This window comes from Cnephaeus nilssonii (genome assembly GCF_951640355.1).
Source record: "Cnephaeus nilssonii genome assembly, chromosome: 4".
Taxonomy (NCBI): Eukaryota; Metazoa; Chordata; class Mammalia; order Chiroptera; family Vespertilionidae; genus Cnephaeus; species Cnephaeus nilssonii.
In genome coordinates this window covers 58,859,243-58,883,322 of record NC_137075.1, presented here as the reverse complement: position 1 = coordinate 58,883,322, position 24,080 = coordinate 58,859,243, and the positions used below count along the sequence as shown (strand labels likewise).

Sequence of the window (24,080 nt, the reverse complement as noted above, 5' to 3'; positions counted from 1 at the left end):
ATAAGAAAGAGCAGAGATGGGAAGGCATGAGGTGCGTTGGGGGCCAATAGATAGTGGAAGATTAGGTAAGCAGGTAGATGGTGACCTTGGGATTGACCTCTTTAGTCTTTCTCTTGTCTATTTATTTTTATTTTTTTAAATATGTGTGGGTGTTGTTTTTTTTTTTGTTTTGTTTTGTTTTTTAAATATTTCTTTATTGATTTCAGAGAGGAAGGGAGAAGGAGAGAGAGAGAAACATCAGTGAAGAGAGAGAATCATTGGTTGGCCGCCTCCTGCACGCCCCGCACTGGGGATCAATCCCGCAACCCAGGCATGTGCCCTTGGCTGGAATCAAACCCGGGACCCTTCAGTCCGCAGGCTGACGCTCTATCCACTGAGCCAAGCCGGCCAGGGCTCTCTTGTATATTTAAAATTTTTTAAAATTTTTATTTCAATTACAGTTGACATACAATATTATATTGGTTTCAGGTGTACAGCATAGTGGTTAGACATTTATATCCCTTACAAAGTGATCACCCCAATAAGTCCAGTACTCCCCAGGCATCATGCATAGTAGTTTACAATGTTACTGACTATATGTTCTATTCTGTATGTTCCATCCCCATGACTTTTTATAACTGCCAATTTGTACTGAATCCCTTCACCTTTTTCACCCAGACCCACACCTCTACCCATCTGGCGACCTCCTGCTTGTCTCTTTATTTCCCACCCACTTGACTTTCTTTACTCCTGACTTTCCTCGGGGGGAGAGCAGGCATTGCACTGGGCCGCTTAGCCTCTTGCTTTGCCACCCCAGATGTGTGTAAGTGCAATCAAAGCTTTTGCAATATCTGCGGCAACATCATCAAGGTGAACGCTGAGGGTGTCAGCTTTGCCGTGGAGGAGAGAGCATTCATTTCAGTGTTGAACGGAGGGCTTGTTTCCTCCTCTCCAAGCCAGGCACCTCAAAGAGCCCAGCTGCAGTGTAATCGACGCTCCATTTTCTTCCTTTGCTCTCGTATAAGTAAAAGCACAAATAGACATTTGCCTGAAAGGCTAGATGCCGGTATTATCTTTCCTGAGTGGGCTCCTAAGTACGGGTTCTTTGGAGAGAGGTGTGTGTAATCAGCGCATGAGCCAGCATTTTGCGCGTGCGATGGAAAGATGTGGCTGCGTTGTTCAGTTTCCCTGTTTGACTTCCCTACGAAGATGTACTTCAGAAAGTGGGATGTCGATGAGCACATCTTCCCAAGTGAAAATGATCCATTGCTGGGAGGAGCTGCAAGCGTTCCAGTTAACCATTTGTTATGTTGTTGCTTATTGCGTTCTCTGCACACGATGTTATGCTATGCTGTGGCACTTCAAGTTTTCTTATGAAAGATGAATATTTCCTAATTATATTTTGTGTGAAACTGTATTAACAGAGATATGCATCACACTATTGTAGAAAAATGGTGTTAATTCTGCCCTTTATTTTCTTGTTTGTTTGTTTTTTATATTGTGAAATGTGACCTCCATGCCAAAAATGAGTGCATTAAATGGATAGGTCCAGTTGAAACACGGTTACAAACATGAACACCTGTGCAACCACCACCTAGAGTGAGAAGTTCAGCCTTGCCAGCACCTGGAACTCTGGTGCGCACTTCCTCCTTCCTGGGGTTCCCACAGTGTCGCTGTTGTGCTAGTGATTTTATTGCTTTTACTTAGAATCTTACCACCTATTTATCCATCCCTAATGCTATAGTTTAGTTTTGTTTGTAGCATACTATACATATGTTTTGTGTCTTTGTGCAAATGCACAAGCCCGTGAGTGCTTCTTTAAATTTTGTACCCTGAATGCCTCCTGGCCTCACTCCAGAGACAGTCCTGAGTGTTTAGCGTTGGCTCATCTTTTCCACTGCTGTTTAATATTCCGTTAGTAAGCATATGCCACGATTCACTTATGCATTGTATTTATGGATATTGGGGCTGTTTCTGGTTGTGATGATTTCATAGATAATACCATGGATAACACCAAACTTTATATATGCTATGTTTTTTCCTATACATATAAACTGTGTCACTTAAGCAAAGCATTTACAGCTTCCCTTTGGCATATCTGAATGGTCAGCTTCACTACCCTTGGGCTTTGGGGCCATTATTATTAAGTAAAATAAGGGTTACAAGCCCTGAGATACCTGAGAGTGGATCTGATGTCTGAGACAGCTGCTAAGTGACTAATGGGTGGCGAGTGTAGACAGCATGGAGATGTTGGACATAGGGACGAATTCATATCCCATACAGGATGGAGCAGGACAATTCAAGATTTAATCACGTTCCTTAGAACAGCTCACGATTTAAAACTTGTGAATTGTTTATTTCTGGAATTTTCCATTTAATATTTTTGGAGCGTAGTTGAGCAAGGGTAACTGAAACTGGGAAAGTGAAACCGAGGTTAAGGGGATGGGGGGGTGGGTACTGTATTTCAAATTTGTTCTGGATATTTAATGGTAAAACACGCCAATCCAATGCAAACATGATTTTATTGTAAATCTAGTATTTTAGACATAATGGGAAATATTGTTCATTTTAATATCTATTTTTTCTAGACACACACACACTTTACCTAAAAGTGTGGTCAGATACTTTTGCAGGCAACAGCAGCGTTCAGGACACAATCCAACATGGACACAGCTGTTTTTCTTCCCCCTTCCCCCATACCCTTTAGTTCAGTGGGTCTTTATAAGGGAAATAAGGGGGAATCGTGCAAGATAATCTCACACTGATTTACAGGCAAATGTGTCTTCAGGACTCTTGTGCTCACCAGCCCTGGTTTACCCGGCCCTGGTGAAGAGCTTGTGAACTAGGAGCTGCGTAGAGCTGAGCCCATGCAGATGTCAGGTCAGGTGGTGAAATGTGCATCGTGTGCTCCTTCTCTCTGAATTACTTGAAACACACACTCAAGTGGTTACCATACCTGGTATTTCCTTTACATGCTCTGTGATGGAATCTGCTGATCAAACATCGTTATTTCATTTATTGGACAGTTGGAGGTTTGATACCTCTTTGAGATATTCCAAGTTTTCCATTACCTTTTTATTTATTATTATTATTTTTAATCCTCACCCAAGAATATTTTTTCCATTGATTTTTAGAGAGAGCGGAAGGGAGAGGGAGAGACAGAGAGAAACACCTGCTGCAGTGTTTTCGCAGCAAGCGTTCAGTAATCTGGAGAAGGGGCTGCGACATAAATGGATATATTAGACAAGAAATATAAATTTGGAAGGTATTTGGGGGAGCCAGACAGAAACCCTTTTGTAGTGGAATGGGCTCCTGAATGTCTGGACCCATGACTTTTTATTTACACATTTTTCCCTTTAGCAAAGCAAACACACATATCAAAGGTAAAGTTTGGTAAACAGTAAAAGATTATCAACTTAGGGGAATTGCCTACAGCTGTTCAGCAGCAGGTAATAATACGCAGATTTTTAGCCCTGCTGAAAATGTACATCAGCCTTCTGATGAACTTCTCACATTTATTATGCTAACTACTATCCTTAGCCTCCAGCAAACACTGATGGGACAGACACATTGATTGGTTGCCTCCCGCATGACCCTGACAAGGGCCATGGGCCTGCAACTGAGGTACATGCCTTTGACCAGAATTGAATCCGGACCCTTCAGTCCCCGGGTTGATGCTCTGTCCACTGACCCAAACCAGCTAGAGCTCCCTTACCTTTTTTAAAAAATATGTTCTTATTGATTTTTTTTTTTAAGAGAGAGAGATAGGGAGAGATAGGGAGAGAGAAACATCAATTGGCTGCCTCCCTCATGACATCCCCTGGGGGTCAAGCCCACAACCTGGGCATGTGCCCTGACCAGAAATTAACCAGCGACTTCCTGGTGCATGTAGTGATGCTCAACCAACTGAGCCACACCCACTGGGCTCCATTACCTTCTGTTGTGAGCATTGTAAAGAGGAAAATTGGGACAATTGGTAATTATTTTCATTTATTGAAGCACCAGTTATGTAATAAAGAAGTACATTTCCAGCATGGTTCAAAAACTGATCAGAATAAACTAGCAAAAAATTATGGAAAATTTGAGTTAATTGGAAAAGACATTTTAAATTAGAACAACAGATCTAAAATGGGTTTTACATTTGTACTTATTTGCATATATTACCATTTAATCAGAGATAAAATTGGAAAATATTTGGTTACATTAATATTTGAATAAAGTTACGTAATATAGTTATTAAAAGCTTAGTTTATAAGAGTGAAATGTACTCTCCCTTTAAGTCTAAACTTTATGCAAGATTATTTTATATAACTGGTTTCCAAATAAGGCAACCATTCCAGATAAGGAATAGGATCATTTATTCTTTACACTGGGTCTTCATTAAAACTCATCTGTTCTTTCGCTTCTTTTTTTTAGAGTTTACGTCACATCTCACAAAGGTTTTCTCCTGGGTTGGGTGAAGTTGTAGGTCTTCCATGTTTTCTGAGCAAAATAACATTCTGAACAGAAAACATAAAGCAAAGACAGCATTAAGTTTTAGACGGAGCTTATTGAAGTGTTTCATCTTTTGTCAAATACTCAATTGATATAACACATGCTATTAAAAAACAAACAAAACTAGATTCTTATGTTTGCAAATCTTATAAAATAGAGAGGTAATATGCAAATTTACCCTCATGCTGTCACAAGATGGCTGCGCCCACAGCAGAGGCGGGGTTCCCGTAACAAGCCATAATGAGTGATCAGTAGGGACCTGAGGCTGCGTGACACCGGGCCGGGGCGGGGGACCTGAGGCCGTGCCCCCTGCCCAGCGGGGCTTGACAGGGGACCTCAAGGCGCAACCCCCACCCCGGCGGGGCTTGATGGAGGACCTCAAGGTGTGCCCTCCACCCTGGTGCCGGGTTGGGGGACCTCAGGCCATGCCTCCCGCCCCAGCGCCGGGCTGGGGGACCTGAGGGTGCGCCGGGGGACCTGAGGCTGCACCCCTCGTCTGGCGGGGCTTGACAGGGGACCTGAGGCTGCGTCCCCCGCCTGGTGCTGGGCCGGGGGACCTGAGGCTGCTCTCCTCACCAAGCACTGGGCCAGGGGACCTAAGGTTGCACCCACTGCTAAGTGGGGCTTGACAGGGGTGGGGCTGGCCAGGTCTGGATCTGGCCCAAAGGGGGTGGGGCTGGCCGGGTCTGAGTCTCACTCGATTTCAAGGCACGTGTGGGTGGGGACTTGTCTCTGGGCCCTGCGGCGTGCCCCAGACTCTGACAGGAGGAAAATTTTCATATGCATTTTACTAATTTTCTTTCATCTCTGACACTTCTATCATAGAGAAAGGGCAAATAGCAATATTAAAATATTTCCTCTAATTAATTCCCTTTTAATGTGCACGGATTTTGTGCACCGGGCCACTAGTATTTTCATAACTTCAGAGAAAAGCAAAACCCAAGTCAGTGACCCAATCCGCGTCAGGCTCTGCTCTGGGCTGATTTCAGTTCTATAAAACGCAAAGTCCTAGGGGTAGTCCTCCTTTGTTCTCCCTGATAACCGCTCATCAAAGATTTGAGCGTAACTACTGTTCCTTTCAAGACATCGTCCTGGCTCCTGGGCAAACATTCGCAGTTCCTTCAACTGTTCTGCTCAGACAGTCTTCCCTCCAGCCTTCCTTCTTTGGACCTGCTCCAATTTGTCAATGCTGGTCTTAAAGGTCCCTGGGCATGAGGCCACTGTCACCAGCCCCTGCCTGGCTGTCATGTAAGCCCTGCCCTTCCTCTCATTGGTGCAGATGCTGTCCAGCCAAAGAGGACATCACTAATGTTTTGGGCCTCTTTTGGAGACCAGCTAGCAGCTAGTCTGCTTTGACCCATAGCTTGGCCTGAGATGCTAGTTTGTGTTACCAGCTCCAGTGGTCACAGAGAATTCTAGTTCATGGCTTCCTTTTCTTTGAATTGCATCTGAGGTCAAGTCTTGACTCATAAACTTTTAACATTAAAGTAGTATACAAGCTAGACAAATACTACATGGTATCACTTATATGCGAAATCTAAAAAAAAATAAAAAATCAAATTCATAGAAAAGTAGAGAAAAGTGGTTCCCAGGGGGCTGGGAGAAGGGGACTAGGGAGCGGCTGGTAAAAGGGCATAAACTTTCAGCTACAGAGTGAATAAGGTCTGATGACCTAATGTGAAACACGGTGACTATAGTGGGTAACAACATGACATGGTATCAATGAAATTTGCTAACAGAGTAAACGTCCATATTCTCAAAACAATGAATATGATAAATATGTGAGGTGATAAATGTGTTAATTAACTAGATGGGGCAATCCTTTCACAGTGTATTTGTACAGTGTGGGACAAAAGAAGGTTTACAGTTGTAATACAAATAAACAAGGCTACAGTAAACTCTGTTTTGTGCACTCACAATTTGAACCTACTTTTGCCCCACCCTGTATATCAAATCACAATGATGTACACTTTAAATATCTTAACAATTTTATTTGTTAAATACACTTCAATGAAGCTGAAATAAAAGTGATATGAGTAATCTATAAATGCATTCTTAAAAAATTCAAGTAGTAAAGAATGAAGTCAAATAGTAAAGACCCTTTTCTCCATCACCCTTCACCAATGTCACTTCCCTCCCTGCTTCATGGTTTGGTTTCTGTCTTCCCAGGACATTTACTCATATCCTGATGCTCATATGCAAACATAAGCGTTTTCTGTAGGTATTTTTCTGAAAATTTTCCTTGTCACCAAATAATGTACTTGGAGACCAGTCATATCCTATATAATAAAGAGGTAACATGCAAATTAACCCTCACACCCTCACAAGATGGCTGTCTATGACCAGGCCAGCAGGGGGGTTAGTGAGGGACGACCAAATGACTGAACAAGCAGGCTGTGTGGGGCAACCAGGCTGGCAGGGGGGGGGCAGTTGGGGGCGATTAGGCTGGTGGGGAGGCAGTGAGGGGTGACTAGGCCAGTGGGGGGGCAGTTGGGGGCAACCAGGCCAGCAGGGGGGGCAGTATGGGGTGACTAGGCTGGTAGAGGTGGGATTTGGGGGAGCAGTTAGGAGCAACCAGGGAGGGGGCAGTTGGGGGTGACCTGGTTGGCAACGAGGGGAAGTTAGGGGTGACCAGGCCAGCACACAGAGGCAGTGAAGGGCAATTAGGCCAGCCAGGTGGGGGGCAGTTAAGGGCGACCAGGCAGGCAGGCAGGCAGGTGAGTGATTAGGAGCCAGCGGTCCAGGATTGTGACAGGGATGTCTGACTGCCTGTTTTGGCTCAATCCCCAGGATCGGGCCTAAACTGGCAGTCAAACATCCCCCGAGGGGTCCCGGATTGGAGAGGTTGCAGGCTGGGCTGAGGGGATCCCTCCTCCCCGTGCATGAATTTCATGCACCAGGTCTCTAGTTAGTACATATACATCTCTTTCATTCCTTTCCACCTGCTGCACGGATTCCATTGTACACATAGAGCTCAAGGTGTGCCCTCCACCCTGGTGCCAGGAGGGACAGAAAATGCTTTACTATTTCCAAATACTACTGCAACAAACATTTTGTACATATATAGCCTTTGTGGACATACTTAGTATTTCTCCAGGACAGGCACCTGGAAGTAAAGTTCTGTGTCATGTCATATTCTCGGCCATATATATTATGGGTACGGAAATTTTTGATAATGTAAGCTCCATGCGACCAAGGGCGTTGTCTCCTCTGTTCACTGCTGTATATCTGGGGCCCACAGCAGTGCCTGGCATAAGGCAGGTGCTCACCACGTCAGCTGCTGAGTCAGTTGCTGCAGACGCTCTGTAATTTCACTCCCACTATGAGTAGGAGAAAGCCCATTGCTCGACACCTTTACCATCTCTGCATGATATCTCTTCTAATTCCTGCCCAACTGATGGTTGGCCAGAGATAATCTCACTGCTTTTTGTTTTGAATTATATGATTATTGTGGAAATGGAATATCTCACTATGGTTAGCCTATTGCTTTTTATGTGCTGCGGGGCTAATATTTTCTGTCCTTTCTCTTCACCCCACAACAGGCCCTCTTGTCCCTGACTTTGTGCCCATGGGAGAGAAGAATCAGCCGTGGAGTCACAGAGCAGGTGACTTAATCAATTTCCCCCTCCCTCCGGCCCCGCCTTGTAGTCAGCAGGGAGATTAAGAGTATGAGGTTAAGCGTTTGCATCCTGGCTCTGGGATTTTGCTTTGTTGGAGGTAATTAAACGTTAGTAATTGTTATTAGTCTCATGAGATACATAATATAATTCCCATTTATTATTAAAGAACCGAGCCTCAGAGAGGTGCAGTTGTTCTCAGAATTATCCTACATATTTGTTCTACGGAGGTGGTAAGCAGTGAAGTCAAAATGAGAGTTTAGGACGGGCTGAGGCAGGGGCCACTAGACCCTGCTCACCTAGTGCCTTGCTCCCTGCCTCTCTCTGGGAACACCTCCTGGCCTCCCCAAAGCTCAGCCCCAGCAGCACCAACCTGAACTTACTTCCTAAACTTCCTGGGCCACGCAGTACTAGGCCCTGGCTAATCAACGTGTGGCCTATGACCAGCAGCATCAGCCGCGCCAGGGACTTGTTAGAGAAGCAGAGTCTCATGCCTCCCCCCAATCCCCAGACCTACTGAAGCAGAACTGCATTTTAACAGGATTCCCAGATGACCCGTGTGGACACTGAGGCTGGGGAAACTCTGAGATGGAGCACATTATTACTAAAACTAACGCATCTTGTTTTCATTTATGCCAACAGCCCAAACGCAGATTTTTTTGGTCTCCCTCCTTGACGTCTGGTACTGTGAAGACACATAGCAGGCGTTTTGTGCTTACTGCTGGGAAACTCTAGGTCCCATAGCCCTTCCCCTCATTCCAGCATGTGCCTCCTGCAGCCACGAAGAAGGGCTTGGTGTGCGTGTATTAATGTCCAGCGCGGCACTCTGCTAGGTTCCACTTAGGAGAGTCAGATTAGTGGGCCAAGAGTAACGGAGGAAGGACCTGCTGGGAACAGTGTATGGGCAACAAATGGGCGATGAATCAGGCAAACCCGAGTGGGAACTGGGCTCGGTCAATTACTAGCAAAGTCCCCCAGCTGTGTAGCTTCTGTGAGCCTAAGGTTCCAGGTCTGCGCAGCCAACACTGCCCACTTCAGAGGGTCGTTGGGAAGATTCCATGAGATGGCTGCCCTGGAGCATCAGTTCCAGGCCCGCCTGCTGCAGGAGCTCCGTGAGTGCCGTCCCCGCCCCTCTCCTCTTTCCTTCTTGTATGTATGCATGTATGCATGTATGTATTGACTGTTTAGAGGGACAGAGAAGAGGGGCAGAGAGACTGAGAGAGAGAGAGAGAGAGAGAGAGAGAGAGAGATAAACATGGCTTTGTTGTTCCACTTACTATGCACTCACTGGTTGATTCTGGTATGTGCCCTGACCGAGAATTGAACCCACAACCTTGGCATATAGGGACGATGCTCTAACCAACTGGTCTACCCAGCCGGGGCCTCCTCTTTCCTTCTTGAGAACCGTGCAGTTAAGCACTAGTGGAGAAGGTTGTCTTTCTTATAACCTTTCCGGCCAAGTCACGGGACTGTCCTGGGGAACAGCCACCGCCCCGGAAGGTTCGCTCTCTAGCTGGGAGCACGTGGGAGGGGTGGCGCTCAGACAGCTGATGTAAAGGGCCAAAAACTCAGGCAAGAACAGCTAAGCGTAGAAGAGGAGAAGCAGTTTAATTTTCCAAGTTGATCATGTGGAGAAGTCTGTTGGCAGACTGCAGAGTATGCTCTTCGTGATTGCCAGGACCTTGTATCCCAGGAAGATAGGCCCTCAGAGTGGGGCTGTGGAAGGGCCTCAGGCGGCATACATCTGCCCTGGTCCCCCTCATCTTCCCCCCGCACCCCCGGCAGAGAAACCTGGTGTGTAGTTTAGGAGTGAGAAGCCTGCTGTTTTCTGTCCCTCCTGGGGACAAGCCAAAGAGAGAAATGAGCTTCCCAACAAAGAAGTGGGAGAGGAGAGGCCAGTGTCCTGAACACAGGGGCTGGTTGAGGTGGGGGGGGGGGGGGGGAGACAGGAAAAGGTCTGGGAGGACAGAATTCTCCTTTCGTGGAGACCTGCACAGCTGCAAACAAGTATGGTTGCCATGGCAAAATATGTTGGGCATCTCTTTGTTCTGCTGAAGTAGTAGCTGGACAACCCTTTCTTCCCCATCCCCTCCCTAACCCCTCATTGTCCCCGAGGACCTTGGGGCCAAGGGAGAAGCTAAATCTGCAGAGCAGGTTTCTTAAGGGCAACCCTCGGGTCCACGTCAAAAGGTCTCAGTAACAAACGTGTGTCCCGGCTCCCTTCTCAGACCACAGTGAGTCAGAAGCTCTGCGTGTGGGGCCGGACATGATGCATATTTAATACGCTTCCCGTGATTCTCTGGCGCTCTAAGATTCGAAACGCACCACCACAGAGTGAGATGTTAAGATTATTATCTGTTAAGAGCATTCCTCCGAGTAAGGAACCAACAAGAAATGTCGAATCTGGGGCCTTGCCACCCAAAGTGGGGTCCCTGGCCCAGCAGCACTGACATCACCCCGTGATGCATCCACAGGCTGGGATTTGAGGAGTGTTGGGCCAGCGAGGTGGTCCTCAGACTCCGGAGGCAGGTGGCTATTACACCCAGGCAATGGAAGAGGCTAGCCCGGTCCTTCCTCCTGTGGCTGGACATTTCACTTTTCTCAGTGTCAATCCTCCATTATTAGGACATAATAATGCCCACCTCATAGGATAAATGCAAGTATCCTATATAATAAAAGGCTAATATGCAAATTGTCCTTTTGAACTGGGAGTTCAACCGGGAGTTCAATCAGGTGTCGGGGGGCAGGGCCAGCCCAGCCTGGTCGGCCCCAATTGGGGCGGGCCGGCCAGACCCCACCCATGCATGAATTCATGCACTGGGCCTCTAGGGAGATAATAAAACTGCTTACTAGATGTCAGGAGTTGAATGAGCACTCACCTTTGCTGGGTCTCTCCTGCTTTGACTCGGATGTTCTTTAGAATGAGGCCTGAGTAGAGGGGCCCTCTGCCCCACGGGATGATCGTCTGGACCGTGTTCCAGACATTGGCCCACACGGCGCTGTTTTCCCACTTGAATTTGATGGTGAGCAGCTCGCCAATATCCGAATCCAAGGTGATAAGAAAGGAGTAGGTTTTGTTACTAGTAATTCCTTCGCCCCTTGAAGATACAAAGGAAACCAGACACAGTGAGTGTATTTGTAACAGCAAAGTGATGCTTAGATACATTCAGGGTGTGTTCGGTTTGCCTGTGTGACTTGCATGGTCATTCCTACAGTATTTCTCAAACTCGTGTCGGGCAGATTATTACTAGAGGTAGCAATAGGATAAAAAAGGGTTTTCTAGTAATATTGGGAAAACCATACTGTTTCCTGTGACAGCATATTCTAAAGGCTCAGAGAGTTCCATAACGAAAACCTAGTTAACTTTGTTTAGCTCAGGCTTCCTAGCTTTTACGTTAACAAATCGAGAAAACTGCCCTGGATGGGACAGTGGGGCTTTGGCAATGGCCTCTGCCCAGGTCGGCTCTCTGTTGGTTTGATGGACACCACAGAGCCACACCACCCTCTCCTCTCCCCAGCAAGGCTCCTTTCTCCCCGTATAAATACATAGAAACGTCTATTTAAACAACAAAGCACAACAGTAATAGAAAACCATATATTGAAAGGATGCACCAATTTAGATCAAGATTTAAACGCATCTCCCCAGGCATCACCAGTATGTTTGCTCACTCATCTCCACGACATTAACCATGCCCAACATCGACAGCACCCAGATGCCCTTTGCACTCTTTAGAACAACCCCCCCCCCCCCCCCCCAGGGAGAGGATTGGGTAATGCGTGGGTAACACGGCATGTAGTGAGACAGCGGATGGAGAGCTTCCTTGCACGGCTGCTCATCTAGCCCTTCCTGCCGGATGCTACTGGGACTCTTTAGGAACGCCTCCACCTGCTAGACTGGGAGGAGCCTCCAGGGCGAGCACCGGCACAGACTTCCCGAGTGACTGAAGCCGTGTGAGATCAGAGATCAATGCCTGGGGGCCATTTTCAGAAGCGGAGGACCGTCCCTGAGCGAGTGAAGGGCGAGGGTCACTTCCCAGGAAGAGCCCACGCTGAGAGGGGAGATGCTGAGAAAAAGCAGCTCACGGGCCTCTTCTGGCCGGTGAAGCTGGGAGCCTCTGAGGGAGGCGTGAGGCTTGTGCTGCGAGCAGGTGTGAGGCAGGACGAAGGACAGATGGGAAGGGCTGGCCGTGCAGGCGGATTGGCATGGGGAACGGGTGCCACGTTGAATGATCCCAGTTTTATTTCTGGGCTACTTTTTTCAGAAGTCACTGGACAGGCAGGCACTCGGGGCCCTCCTGTGGACACCTGCTCTGGCCTCACCCCTCCTCCCTGCCCGGTCTGCTTCCTGCACGGAGCGCAGGGACTGGGCCCTCTGGTCTCTCTGCTCAGCCCACAGGCCGTGGGCCGGTCACAGGCGCAGGGAGTGCCAACGTAAAGCCAACGGCGGGCCTGGGAGAGGCCGGAGAGGGATGACAGGGCGTTGGGCTTGGGTGGATGTCTCATCTGATAGTGTGTTTGGGGCAGTCCTGCGGGCTGAGAAAAGTAGGTTGTATCTGGCCTGACCCTTGAGAAGTGCTGAGTCCACCTAGTCCCTGCGGGAAAACTCAGGCCGCCATCACCATAGACGGGCGGCTCCTCGTACTCACAGAGTGATGGGGATTTTCTCTATTTCGTTTTCTGTTCCCAGGAGTGACATGGTAAACGTTGGTTCCACTGGCTTCTCAATTTGGTTGAGGAACTGGATCTTGAACTGATAATGATAAACTGGGAGCAGGGGAGGGGGAGGAGAGGGAGAGAGAAAGAGAATTTAATCAGAAAAAATTTAAATTTAAAATGCAGAGGGAAAAGTCTGGATAAGTAGATACCCCTCCCCCCCCACCCCATAATTCTATTCACAGGTGATAGAATTATGAATGCCTTTTATTTTCTTCTTTTTCTTTCTCTGTATTTCCTAAACGTCTTGAGAAGACTTCCTTTGTGTTTGTAAGTTAATAATAATAAGTATTATCCAACAAAAGGAGCTAGTACAGTATATCTGGCATCGTCCCAACTTCTGGATGCGATTCTGTTGGACTACCCCATGTGTTTGGTAGGGGTCCCCTTTCATAGATCAAAGAGTATATGCCTTTTGGGCACCAACAAAGGCAAGAGGACACACTGCCATGTTTACGTTTTCCAGTTTGACGGGGTCAGTGTTGGGGTGAGGCAGAATTCTAGCTGAGACATATGCCTCAGTGACCACAGCCCTATATTCTGGGGCAGTTCCTGGGAACTAGCTCTGGGGGGTTCAACGAGCACATTTTCCAATGGAAATAGATAACTCGAGGTCTAGTACTTGGTCCCAAAAGTTTTCTATCAGAGCAAATGTCCAGAATGTCCTTCTACTGGGTTGTTTGGAAGAGAAAATGTATTTTATTTTCTTTTTTTACCTAAATACAGTCTATATTTCATTAACAAGAAACCACATTGCGTACTAGTAGGCAGGTGTTGTTACATATTTCACATTGCATCATCTCAATAACTTGTCATAACAACTCTATGAGGTAGGTAGTGCAATTATCTTCATTTTATAAGTCAGAAAATCAGGACTCAGGGAGGCGAAGTGATGAGCTCAAGGTCACCCAGCAGCACCTGTGCTCTTAGCCTGGACCCATTGCCACGGTTCCTAAGATGGCCTTGGCTTTGCCTGCATTGTTATACCAACCAGCTATGAGGCTGTTTTCAAAATTCCCCTACCTCATTCCAAATTGGCTGATGGCTGCTTAGACTTCTTTTTCTTGTTGTGCCCATATTCTGGAGCGTTTTAGCTCCAAGATTGCAAACAGGCTTAATGTGGCATGTCAACCTGATTGAAAGGACTGCCTAGAGCCCTACGTTGAAATGGGTTCTGAGACCATGTCCAGGATCTTGAGAAGGCTAGCGCCTGTCTTGGGCAAAGGATAGGGGATTTATGGTGTGCTTGCTGCGTACTTGCCTTTCCTGCTGTAGATACTGACTAGTCCACTAGTCCTGACACAGTGCCTTGCACGTAGTAGGTGCTTACTTAACATTTGTGGGATGAATGACCTGATAGTTCGCTTGGGAGTATCAGGATATGTATTAACATTTAGCAAGATGGAAAATCACCTCTAGAATTCAAGGCCTGCGTTTCAAGCTTTGTTATACGAGAATTCCTACTGGGAAGTAGAGATGCTAGAGCTAGCCACATGGTCATCCATTACGTGTCCCAGCATGTGGAAATGCATCATCCTCATGAATCATTCTACTAACTCCTAAATGGCGCATTTCCACTGGAGGTTGGTAGCTGCACACAAACCTAGCAGCTGTGGCTGATGGAGTGTTGCCAACACCCCAGCTGCAGGGTGTGCCTGTATTGCTGGGTTTCTGGGTTATTTATACAAACCTACCCTTTGGCACAAACTGACCTTCCCATTGGGCTTTGCGGTGGATTTACTCTAGTGACCTGTACATCACAGGTGCTTACATCCTCCAGCCCAGAATAAAGTAGTTTGATAGTCTCAGGACTATGGGACGGTGGGTGGGAAGTAAGATAAGGGCTGTGGGTCAAGTCCCAGGAAGGGTCCCCAAACCTTTGGGTGGTGGTGGTGAAGACAGGGACTCTGTCCTATGATCCCAGAAGCCTCTGGAGAGGTCTTACACTATTTAAGGTCGGTCTAGGGAACTCTGTTACAAGAGAATACTGTTATAGGTTGAACAAAGGCCAGAAGGGAAGGTCTTCCCCAAGATACTGGCCATAGGCATGGGTCCAGGACGTGGGGATGATGTGGACAGCATGAGGTGGGAGGACTGAACTCGGGCAACCTCCTAATGAGGAGGCAGAGCACCTTCCAGAGTACCCAAGGAACACGACTAGCAACCAATGTTTACCTACACTGAGTGGCCAGATTATTATGATCTGTGAACACATAATAATCTGGCCACTCAGTGTATATCCTATATAATAAAAGGCTAATATGCAAATTATCCCCTCGACCAGGAGTTCGACCAGGAGTTCGACCAGCAGGCAGGCCGACCAACCGTCCATGTCCCCTCCCCCTGGCCAGGCTAGCCGGACCCCACCCGTGCACGAATTCATGCACTGGGCCTCTAATATATATATATATATATACACACACACTGAGTGGCCAGATTATTATGCATTCAGAGATCATAATAATCTGGCCACTCAGTGTAGTTTACTGTGTGCTCATTGGAAGTCTCCTGGTGCTCAGCCCAGTGCTAAAAGCTGTCAGAGGTAAACAAGCGAGGGTGTAACGGGCAGTATGCATGATAGCAATGTTGGCTAATATTTATGTTAACTGCCAAATATTTTGCATCTATTATCTCATTTAATTCTTATGTCATGATCTCTTAGAGCAGGGCTAACTGAAGCACAGAGAGGTTACAGGTAGTAAGTAGTATAGCTGGGATGTATCTGGCTCCAGAATTAAACTAGTAAAATATTTAAACCTGAGACCAATAGCTTTATGTACCCTAAGGAAAAAGTTGAAGTGTGGAAAGAAGATTTAAGTTCAAAAATGTCATAGCAGAATTATCTAATTAAAAATAAACCAGAAGCACCCTAAATATTCACGAATAGAGGAATGACTATGGACTCTTAGTGACAATTATGATAGCTACCATTTAGCTCTTTGCTATGTCCCAGACACTGAGCTAATGATTGCACATAAATAAATATTTCATTTCTCTTTGCAACAACTTTGTAAGATGCCTACTTCATTCTCCCTCCAGCATCATTGCACAAACAGAGAAGCCGAAGGTAAGGAACTTGCCTGTTGTCGTGCGGGAAGAGCTGGTAAGCTTGCAATTAGACGTTAGTCTGCTGATTCCAAGCTCATGTTCCCAGCCATGTGATTTACTCTTACGAGCTCATTAAAAGATACTTTTGGAATGATTTCAATGCTTATGAAAGAGGGGGTGGGGGGACCCAAACAGCAACCAGGCTATTAAATTGCATATGTAATATGAGACTGACTCCAAAGCAGAGTGCACAGGAGGGGAGGCAGCCACAAAACGGTTCAGAGTGCTTATCTCTGGAGAAGGGTCATTTCTCATCTCTGCTTTTTTTTACAAGTTCCACATTTTCTGCAATAAGCATGCATTCTTTTAGACTCTCATTGGAAAAAGAAAAGCGTTAAAAAGTATTAAGAAAGAGGGCGAGAGAGCCAGAGCTGTGGCCCTGGCCCGGTGGAGCGTGCCGCTGGGAGGGCTTGCGTGCCTGTGTCACCCCCTGCCTCATGGGCACCAGAGTCCATGTCTTATCTCCCGGAGGCAGCCTTGGTTATATTAATGTTGCATCTCCACAGGGCACAGCACACACCAGGCATGGAAGGACTGCTAGGGCCCTTTGTGTGAAAACAAGGCAATAAAGACCCTACAGGTGAATAGAGCTAATGAGAAAATAGCTCCTATTTGTTGAAATCTACGATGCATTCGGCTACATACCAAGTGTTTCACACACGTTTTTGTCCTCATAACAAGACTAAATAAGGACAACATGCTGGTTAGACAGCGTGTTCTACACCGACCCTTGCTATCTCCATTCACCCTCTGCCCGCTCTGAACCCCAGGTGTGACCCCACAGGTGTGACCCCACAGCCTACACTGCCTAGGCTGCCTTGCAGGGTGGTTTGTGGTTGAGATTGACCTCTTGCGAGGCATCAGCAGGAGATCAGAGAGAGGTCAGGGTGTTTTTCTCAGCTTCTTCCTGCTCTGGAGCCTGACAGCACAGTAACTGCACCCAACTCCTCCCCAGCTCCCATTCCCCTGGGCTATTCCCACCCCTCGCTCTTCCTGGCCTGTTGTCAGATTCGGGGGGCAGTGACACCCTACGTTGGTTGCTTTAATATTGCCTGCCAAGTGTAAGGAGTCCTGCATGCTCTTTTTTGGTGACCCAGGCCAGTGGAGTCCTCGTTTCTGCTGAAACCTAGACAGATAGGGTGTCAACGATCCTGGAGAAGCACAGAGAAGGAGGCAGAGGCTTGGCGAGCAGTCCAAGGTCACCCAGATGGTCAGAGGTGGAGCAGAATTTGAACTCAGGTGTCTGTCTGATTCCAAAGACCCTTCCTATGGTCTCCTGGGGCTCTGGCTCCGTCAGCGGGGTCTGCCCTCTGAACACAAGGGCAGACACTCAGCCCCTGAAGGAAAGCAGTGCTCAACACCTGCTCGATGAAGCCGCCGAGACCAAGTGGCTGCCGCTCTCACCGTGGACATCCATCCTGGGCTGTCGCTGCTGGGATTCCTCCCACCTGTCCCGGAATGTTCGCCTGAGCGGCGATGAATGTTCCCTGTCTCTGTGCTGGAGATGGGTTTTTGTCTTCCTTTGCTCTTAAATTGCCAGTCGGAGGAGATTGATTTCCGTGTCTTGGTTAGACGCCATGGTTCCCTGATTCTGGGGAAGGTGCTTGTGGAAAACCCAGGTCCGCTTAGAAGACTGCAGAGGTCCCTGTAGCTCTCCATCCTCGGAATGAGAATTATCTGTCCCTCCTCCCCATCCCACCGGGTCTCCCTGGGGTGGGACCTTTGCAGAAAGTCGGGACCTGCAGTGTGTGTAAGCTGCAGGGGCCCCAGTGAGCTCACAGATGTGTGGACTGCGAGGAGGGACAGAGGCAAGGGAACGAGGGCCCCTCGTGTCCGTGGGAGCCTGCACGCCGATAGACAGGGACTCCTGTGTTCCCTGCACGAGGAAAGTCACTTTTTTTGAGAAACCTTGAAATTAATATTTTTAAAAATGAAAGGGCCGCCCTGGCCGGTTTGGCTCAGTGGATAGAGTGTCGGTCTGCAGACTGAAGGGTCCCAGGTTCGATTCCGGTCAAGGGCATGTACCTTGGTTGCGGGCACATCCCCAGTGGGGGGTGTGCAGGAGGCAGCTGATCGATGTTTCTCTCATCGATGTTTCTAACTCTCTATCCCTCTCCCTTCCTCTCTGTTAAAAAAAAAAAATCAATAAAATATATTTTAAAAAAATGAAAGGGCCTTTCATACTGAGAACTTATGTGTTATTTATTCTTATTTTGAATCTTTCTATGTGTTTTTCTTGGGAAAAAAGGAAAAGTCAATTTGCCTATCATCCCCACCCCTCCTTCCAGAGCAATGATGCCGTTACAAAGATTAAGGGGGAAAGCGTGAGTAATTTTGCTCACTTTATGACATGTTTAATAAGGATTTTAAAAAGTGATGCAGGGAAATGCTTTTGACCCTGTGAGCGCAAGGAGGCCAGCCAGCAAACACACCGCTCAGGGCAGCAGGAGAAACTACCTCAGGTCTGAAAGGCGACAGCCATGAAACAGTCCAAGAACCCCGATTGAGATCATGCAAACTCCACCTGCGGCAGGGACGCCGGGCCCGGAAGAGCCTCCTCCCCAGCCCTATGGGTTCAGACACCCTGGGGTTCTCATCCCGGGTGAACCCGCTGGCGCCACTTCAAACGGCTTAAAGTGGTTTTCACAAGCAGCACAGTGAGCACAGGCTGTGAAACTGATGAAGAGAGAACATTTTTCTTCTTCTTTTTATTTTTGGTCTCATGGAAGACATGATTCTGAAGCGTTAGATACCGGCTCTGGGAGACAGCATGACGCCCTCTGCGAACATCAAAGCGGCCTGCTTTCCCGGGTGTGGACTTTCTCCGGGGAGGTGGCAGGTGGGGCTCCTGCTTTCTTGCAGCACCGAGGGCCTGCTCCTCCATCTGAAATGCCTCCAACCCAAGAGGGAGGCTGACCATCATGGGACTGAGAGGCCCACGGACCGTGTTGCGCAGGAGGCCACCACGTGAGGCGGCCAGCACTTGTGGGGGCGCTGGCGGGAGGAACCCGGAGCAGGCTCGGAGGAGGGAGAAAAGGGGCGAGTGGTGGTGTTAGCGTGTGTGTGTGTGTGTGTGTGTGTGTGTGCGCGCGCGCACGTGTGCTTAAGTTGGTGACTACATTGGGCTTAACTGTAACGCCCCACTTAAGTGGTGCCCGATGTCACAAGATTGGATGCCTGTTCCTTCTGTGGGTAGTTGCTCTTGCTAGGGGTGAGGACAGGGGAGTGTGTGTGTGTGAGTGTGTAGGAATGCTGTGTCATGTGTATGTGTGTGGCTGGTGTCCTGCTGCCCACTGTGCCGTGGTGCTTCATGGGGGATGTCCTCACCTAGGCTGCAGTTCAGCTCTGCCACCTACCACTGCGTGGCGGGGAGCACTCGCAGCCTCTCGGGAGCTCAGTTTCCTCCTCTTAAAAATGGGTGCTGTGCTCCCTCACGGGGTAGTTGCGGATGCGACGGCATGTGCAGAGTGCCTGGCTTCTGGAAGGTATTAACCCGGTGACACCTCTTCCTGTCCCACGTGCTGGACTGACCGGACACGGTTCCGAGCCCCACCCATCGGTGCCGGTTTCAGTGGCTCACCCCATTCACACACAGTCACTTCATGGCCTGCAGAGGTTTTGTCACTAGGTCACGGTCACGTATGTGGTTGGCAGCAAAACCCAATTCTGGACACTCCTTGTCCTAAACCCACGCCTGCACTCTCTCTCCTGTATATGCTCTTCCTCCGGAGCGCTCCCTGGAAATCAGTGAACACCTTCCAAAGAGGGAGCCGAGAAAAGCCAGAGACACAGACTCCCCCGGTCACAGCTGGCTGGTCATCTCACCAACCAGGAGAAGAGCGCTTTGCCAGCTGCAGCAGCAATGCAAGCAAGTTCTCAGGGCCCCAGTGGAGGAAGGGTGGGGGGAGGGGAGAGAGAGAAAGTAAGAGAGAGGGGGAGAGAAGAAGAGGGAGGGAGGAAGAGAGAGGGGAAGAGAGAGGGAAAGAAAGAGAGGGAGTAAGGGAGAGAGAGAGAGTCAGGAGAGAGGGAGAGGGAGGGAAAAAGGGAGAGGGGGTGAGAGAGGTAGAGACAGGAGGAGAGAGATGGAGAGAGAGATTGGGGGAGGTGTGTGGGGTGAAAGGGGCAGGGCAGTGAAATCAGAGGCCTGGGATCAAACACTGCCATGTGCTACTCACAAATGATATGCTTTGGGAAGATTTAACTTCTTTGAAACTCCATTTATTTATTGGAAAAGTAACCGCCCTCCCCACCCATCTGTCCCTGCCTGTCACCTATCTCTCAGTTGGTCGGTTGCTCTGGGTCAGTCGGTTGCTCTGGGTCGTTGTGAGGACTAAAGAATAAACGAGGTAACTTGTGCCGCACATCCCGCTTGGAGCCCCGACAGGGCGCCCCTGAGTGCCACTTCCCTCCCCTCCACGCTGCCTCATCTGGCTGCTAGGACTAATTAGATACAAGGAGGATTTACTCAACGCGGATTCGCTTCCCACCCCTTCTCTTAAGAAACTGGCTCCAAACTGGTAAAGATTCCTCCTGAGAGAGTGAGAATGGAAGTGGGCGATGCATCGCCTCGGTTCACTCAGCTCCTGTTTCCCAGTTCCCTGCCACGCTGTCCTCTCCCAGTGTTTACCCGCGTTCTGGCGGACGGTTGTAGAAAATAGACCCTTGGATGGTTGTGTTGAAATATTTTGGGACCCAGAGGAATGAGGGCCTAGCTAGTCATCCTCTGTGCAGCTACACCCGGGAGGTGATTTTTATCTTGCCCAGCCAGACCCCGCACTAAAACATATAGTGCAATTAGATGTCCTTGAAGAATATGGGCTGTGGGTTCTCTGTAACCAGGGCTGGGCAAGTCTGTTCTTTCACGAATTGGTACCCCTTCATCAAACGCTGGAGGTGGCCATCGAAACAGGCTTTGGGGGCCTAAACAGAGGTGATGGTGGCCACGGTGGGAGGGGAAGGGTGCGGTTCTGGTGGCTTGGATTACAGGCTTCCTGCCAGCGCAGCCATGAACTCTCTGTGGCGACGGGATCTATTTCTGTGCTCTCTGCTCCAGCCACCGTGTACTTGAGCACTGGAAGGGTGTCAAGTGTGATGGAGGAATCACATTTTTTATTTAAGTTACTGTAAGTGGTTTAAATAGCCACGTGTGGTTACCGGCTACCACACTGGATGACAGCGTTGTGCAGACTGCAGCACCCGGTGAGCCGCTGCTTCCACACAGGTGGAGGCTCACCTGCGTGGGGTTCCCAATAAGGGGTGTAGGACTTGGCGCACCGGAAGGACTGAGGCAGAACTGGGGAGGGTTTGGAGGGCCCGAGGAGGGGAGGGTGCCACGCAGGCCACAGTGTATCACTGGAAGCTCGGTCAGGGGCTGGGGGTTTGGCTTCCGACCAGTTTCAGGCCGCCCTGCCTCATAGCCCTGCCTCCAGGATCACCAGCCCGGTAGGTCCGATTCTCACCCATATGGGTAGTTGGTAATAAAGAGACCCGAGTGTAGTCTCCAGGGGACTCCTGGCCGGTCTGCCTGGGGCAGCGCGGAGCACATACCGCGTGGCAGGGGTTGGTCTCCCCCTATCCCTCTGAGGTAGGGACTCTGCCGGCCCTGGCTCAGGAATGTTTGAAGAAGAAACGAGTAAGGGATCACATCAGTTTGGGTAGCTGCTGTGAGTAATGCTGCCCTAATGCGATTCTCTGGTCTCCTTAACAGGAAGGGAGCTCACACCGCAGCCTGGGGTGGTCGGGCCCGCGGGACCTTGGCAAAGGGAGGAAGGAGCTCAGCCTGGCTTGTGCCTCCTGCTCTTCCTTCCCCTCGTCCTTCTGTGGACACGCTCCTCCCTCCCCCATCTCCAGGCCCCACGCAGATCTCCTTAGGCTGAGCCAAGCTCCTCACGTCAGATGCACAGCCCAGCCCTGGAAGCAGAAAATGACCCTTCTTCCCAGCTGATCTCAAGAAGAAAGCAACGCCCCCTCCTCTCCCCGCCCACCTCCTCTCCTGCCTCCTTCACCCCACAGGCAGACCAGGGCAGGTGGCTGGGGTAGTGAAAAGTCACTCAGCACTTGTTTGGAGGTCTGGGTCTGAATGCTGGCGCTGCCAAGGATCCACTGGGTGATCCTGGGCAAATGGTTCCCCCATTTGGGCCTCGGTTTCCCTGTCTGTGAAACTGGCGGGTTGAACAGTCCCTCGAAATGCTAGTATTCCAGGATTAAAGTAGATCCAGTGAACTGTGGTGATCAGAGAGGCTTAATCACTCCAGGCGGCTTTGCCGTGTGAGGAGGAGCTGGTTAATCCAAAGGGATGTCTCCCTGGCGACCTGTGGCCTGTGGCGGGGGAGGTCCCGGAAGCAGGAGGCCTTCCGCGTTCCCTCACCTGCTCCCAGGTACAGGCCTCTCCACCCGAGAGGCATAGGCAGCAGAGGGGACCCTCTGCCCTCAGGTGGGAAAGATCCTGTCCTCACTCCAAGCACTCTCAGAAGCTACCAACCACCCACAGCGGATTTCTGTGGTTCCTAGGCTGGCTGGGCCCAGGGAAGGGAAATCTAACTGGCGGGCACAAGTTCAGATAAGCAGAGGAATCCTGCACCTAGAAAATAAGGGGCTGGGAGCTTGAACTTGGGAGCCTGAATGGAGCTCTGGACTGGGAGCCGGATGTGCCTGGTGCTAGGCCTCCCTCCAGGCTGTGGGCAGGTCGCTCCATCCGGGTTTTGCTCTCCTTTTAAAAGGGGACATACAGCAACAAGCCCGGCCAACTTGCTTGGCTGATGTGGGAGCCACAAGGAATCCATGGCTGCATCTAATGTTTTGCATAAGATGCTACGCAAGTGCAAAATGATGGTGACGATGCATTCACCTTCTGCAGGAACAAATATTTGCATGGGAGCAATCAAACCGTACAACACAGGTTCCCTGCCCCCCCCCCCCCCCCCCCCAGCGCAGGCAAGCATGAGCTAACTCACTCACGAGCTGGTTTAGGGATTAGGCAGAAATGTGAATGGCAACAGATGTCGCCTGGCTCCCTCCAGGAAAATGTAGGCTTCATTGGAGTATTTCGCTGCTGGCTGCAGCCCAAGCCATGGCCACAGCCCTTTCTCTGACCTCCCGTTCAACCCAGGGAAAGGTAGGGGCTTGGTTTCTGCCCGAGGTGAGGGTCTGACTAGGAAACATTGGCAGCTGAAATTCATCTTGGCAAGGCCTCGACAGGGCCATGATCTCCTGTGACACCAGCTAATTCAAACTTTTGGGGAACAGAGGAGCCACAAATGTAGCCTGGAGCTGTATTTCTCATGGGGGCCAGGGCAGAGGGAAGCACTGGGTCCTAGCCAGGATTTGGAGACACCACCAGGTCCCTGTAACAACGAGACCTGGGTGGTCCAGGCACCCCTTCAGGGCACCCTGGAGATGGATGAAGAGAGGCCAACCCTGGGGTAACGGGCCTGGAACACCAGCACGGATTGTCCCAGTTCAGGCTTTTCTTTTAGCACTTGGCAGCATGGTGGCCACATTCTTGGGAGAAGCGAGGCCTTGTCAGTATCACTGTATGGAATCTGTGCAGTTTCAGAAACACTGAAATGGAACCGGAAGCCATTCCAGGAAAAGACTTCGGGGAAACTTCTGGGCCTTCAGGTAGCGCGAAGGCTGCGGGCGCCCGCACTCACCTTTGAACGGGGCCTGGGCTCGCGTCACCAGGAAGAGCTGCTTGCTCTTCTTGCTCTGCCCGCCCTGGCGGGTGTGGTAGCCCAGCGTGTTGCAGCGGCCCTTCTTGCAGTCCAGGCACAGGCCCTGGCTGAAGCTGTCCATGCCGCTGCACAGGTAGGCCGTGCTCTGCAGGTCGGGGTGCACCAAGGAGTCGATGAAGAGGTGCACCGACCGCTCGTGGGCGCATTTTATGGTCTGGGCGAAGGCTGGAACACAGGGCAAGAAGGACGTTAGCAACCTTGAATCCAACGTCCCTTCGGTGCCGAGTAGCAGCACGCAGCACGTTAGGACGGGGAGGGGCGCTGCTGAGGTGGACCCGCTGACAGTGGTGCATGTCCTGAGTGGCCGAAAACGTCAGAAAGAGGAGCCCCTCTCAGTCGCTCAGTGCAGAGGCCTAGTCCCAGCGTGGGACCACGGCGTGCTACGTACGGTAGGTGTTTTGAAAGGAACTCCAAGTCACTAAGAAAATACCAGATT

General features: G+C 49.5%; 1 protein-coding gene across 1 annotated transcript in view; it reads right to left on the bottom strand.

The window, feature by feature from the left end:
• Window positions 1-3,967: 3,967 nt before the first annotated feature.
• The window catches only part of LIPC (lipase C, hepatic type), a 126,204-nt gene continuing 106,091 nt past the window's right edge, over window positions 3,968-24,080 (bottom strand). The window contains exons 7-10 of the mRNA XM_079769984.1: window positions 23,564-23,809; window positions 12,737-12,854; window positions 10,970-11,188; window positions 3,968-4,478 (exon numbers count right to left, since the gene is read on the bottom strand). Coding sequence (XP_079626110.1) covers window positions 4,367-4,478; window positions 10,970-11,188; window positions 12,737-12,854; window positions 23,564-23,809 — 695 coding nt within the window. The 3' untranslated portion in view covers window positions 3,968-4,366. The remainder of the gene's footprint in view (window positions 4,479-10,969; window positions 11,189-12,736; window positions 12,855-23,563; window positions 23,810-24,080) is intronic.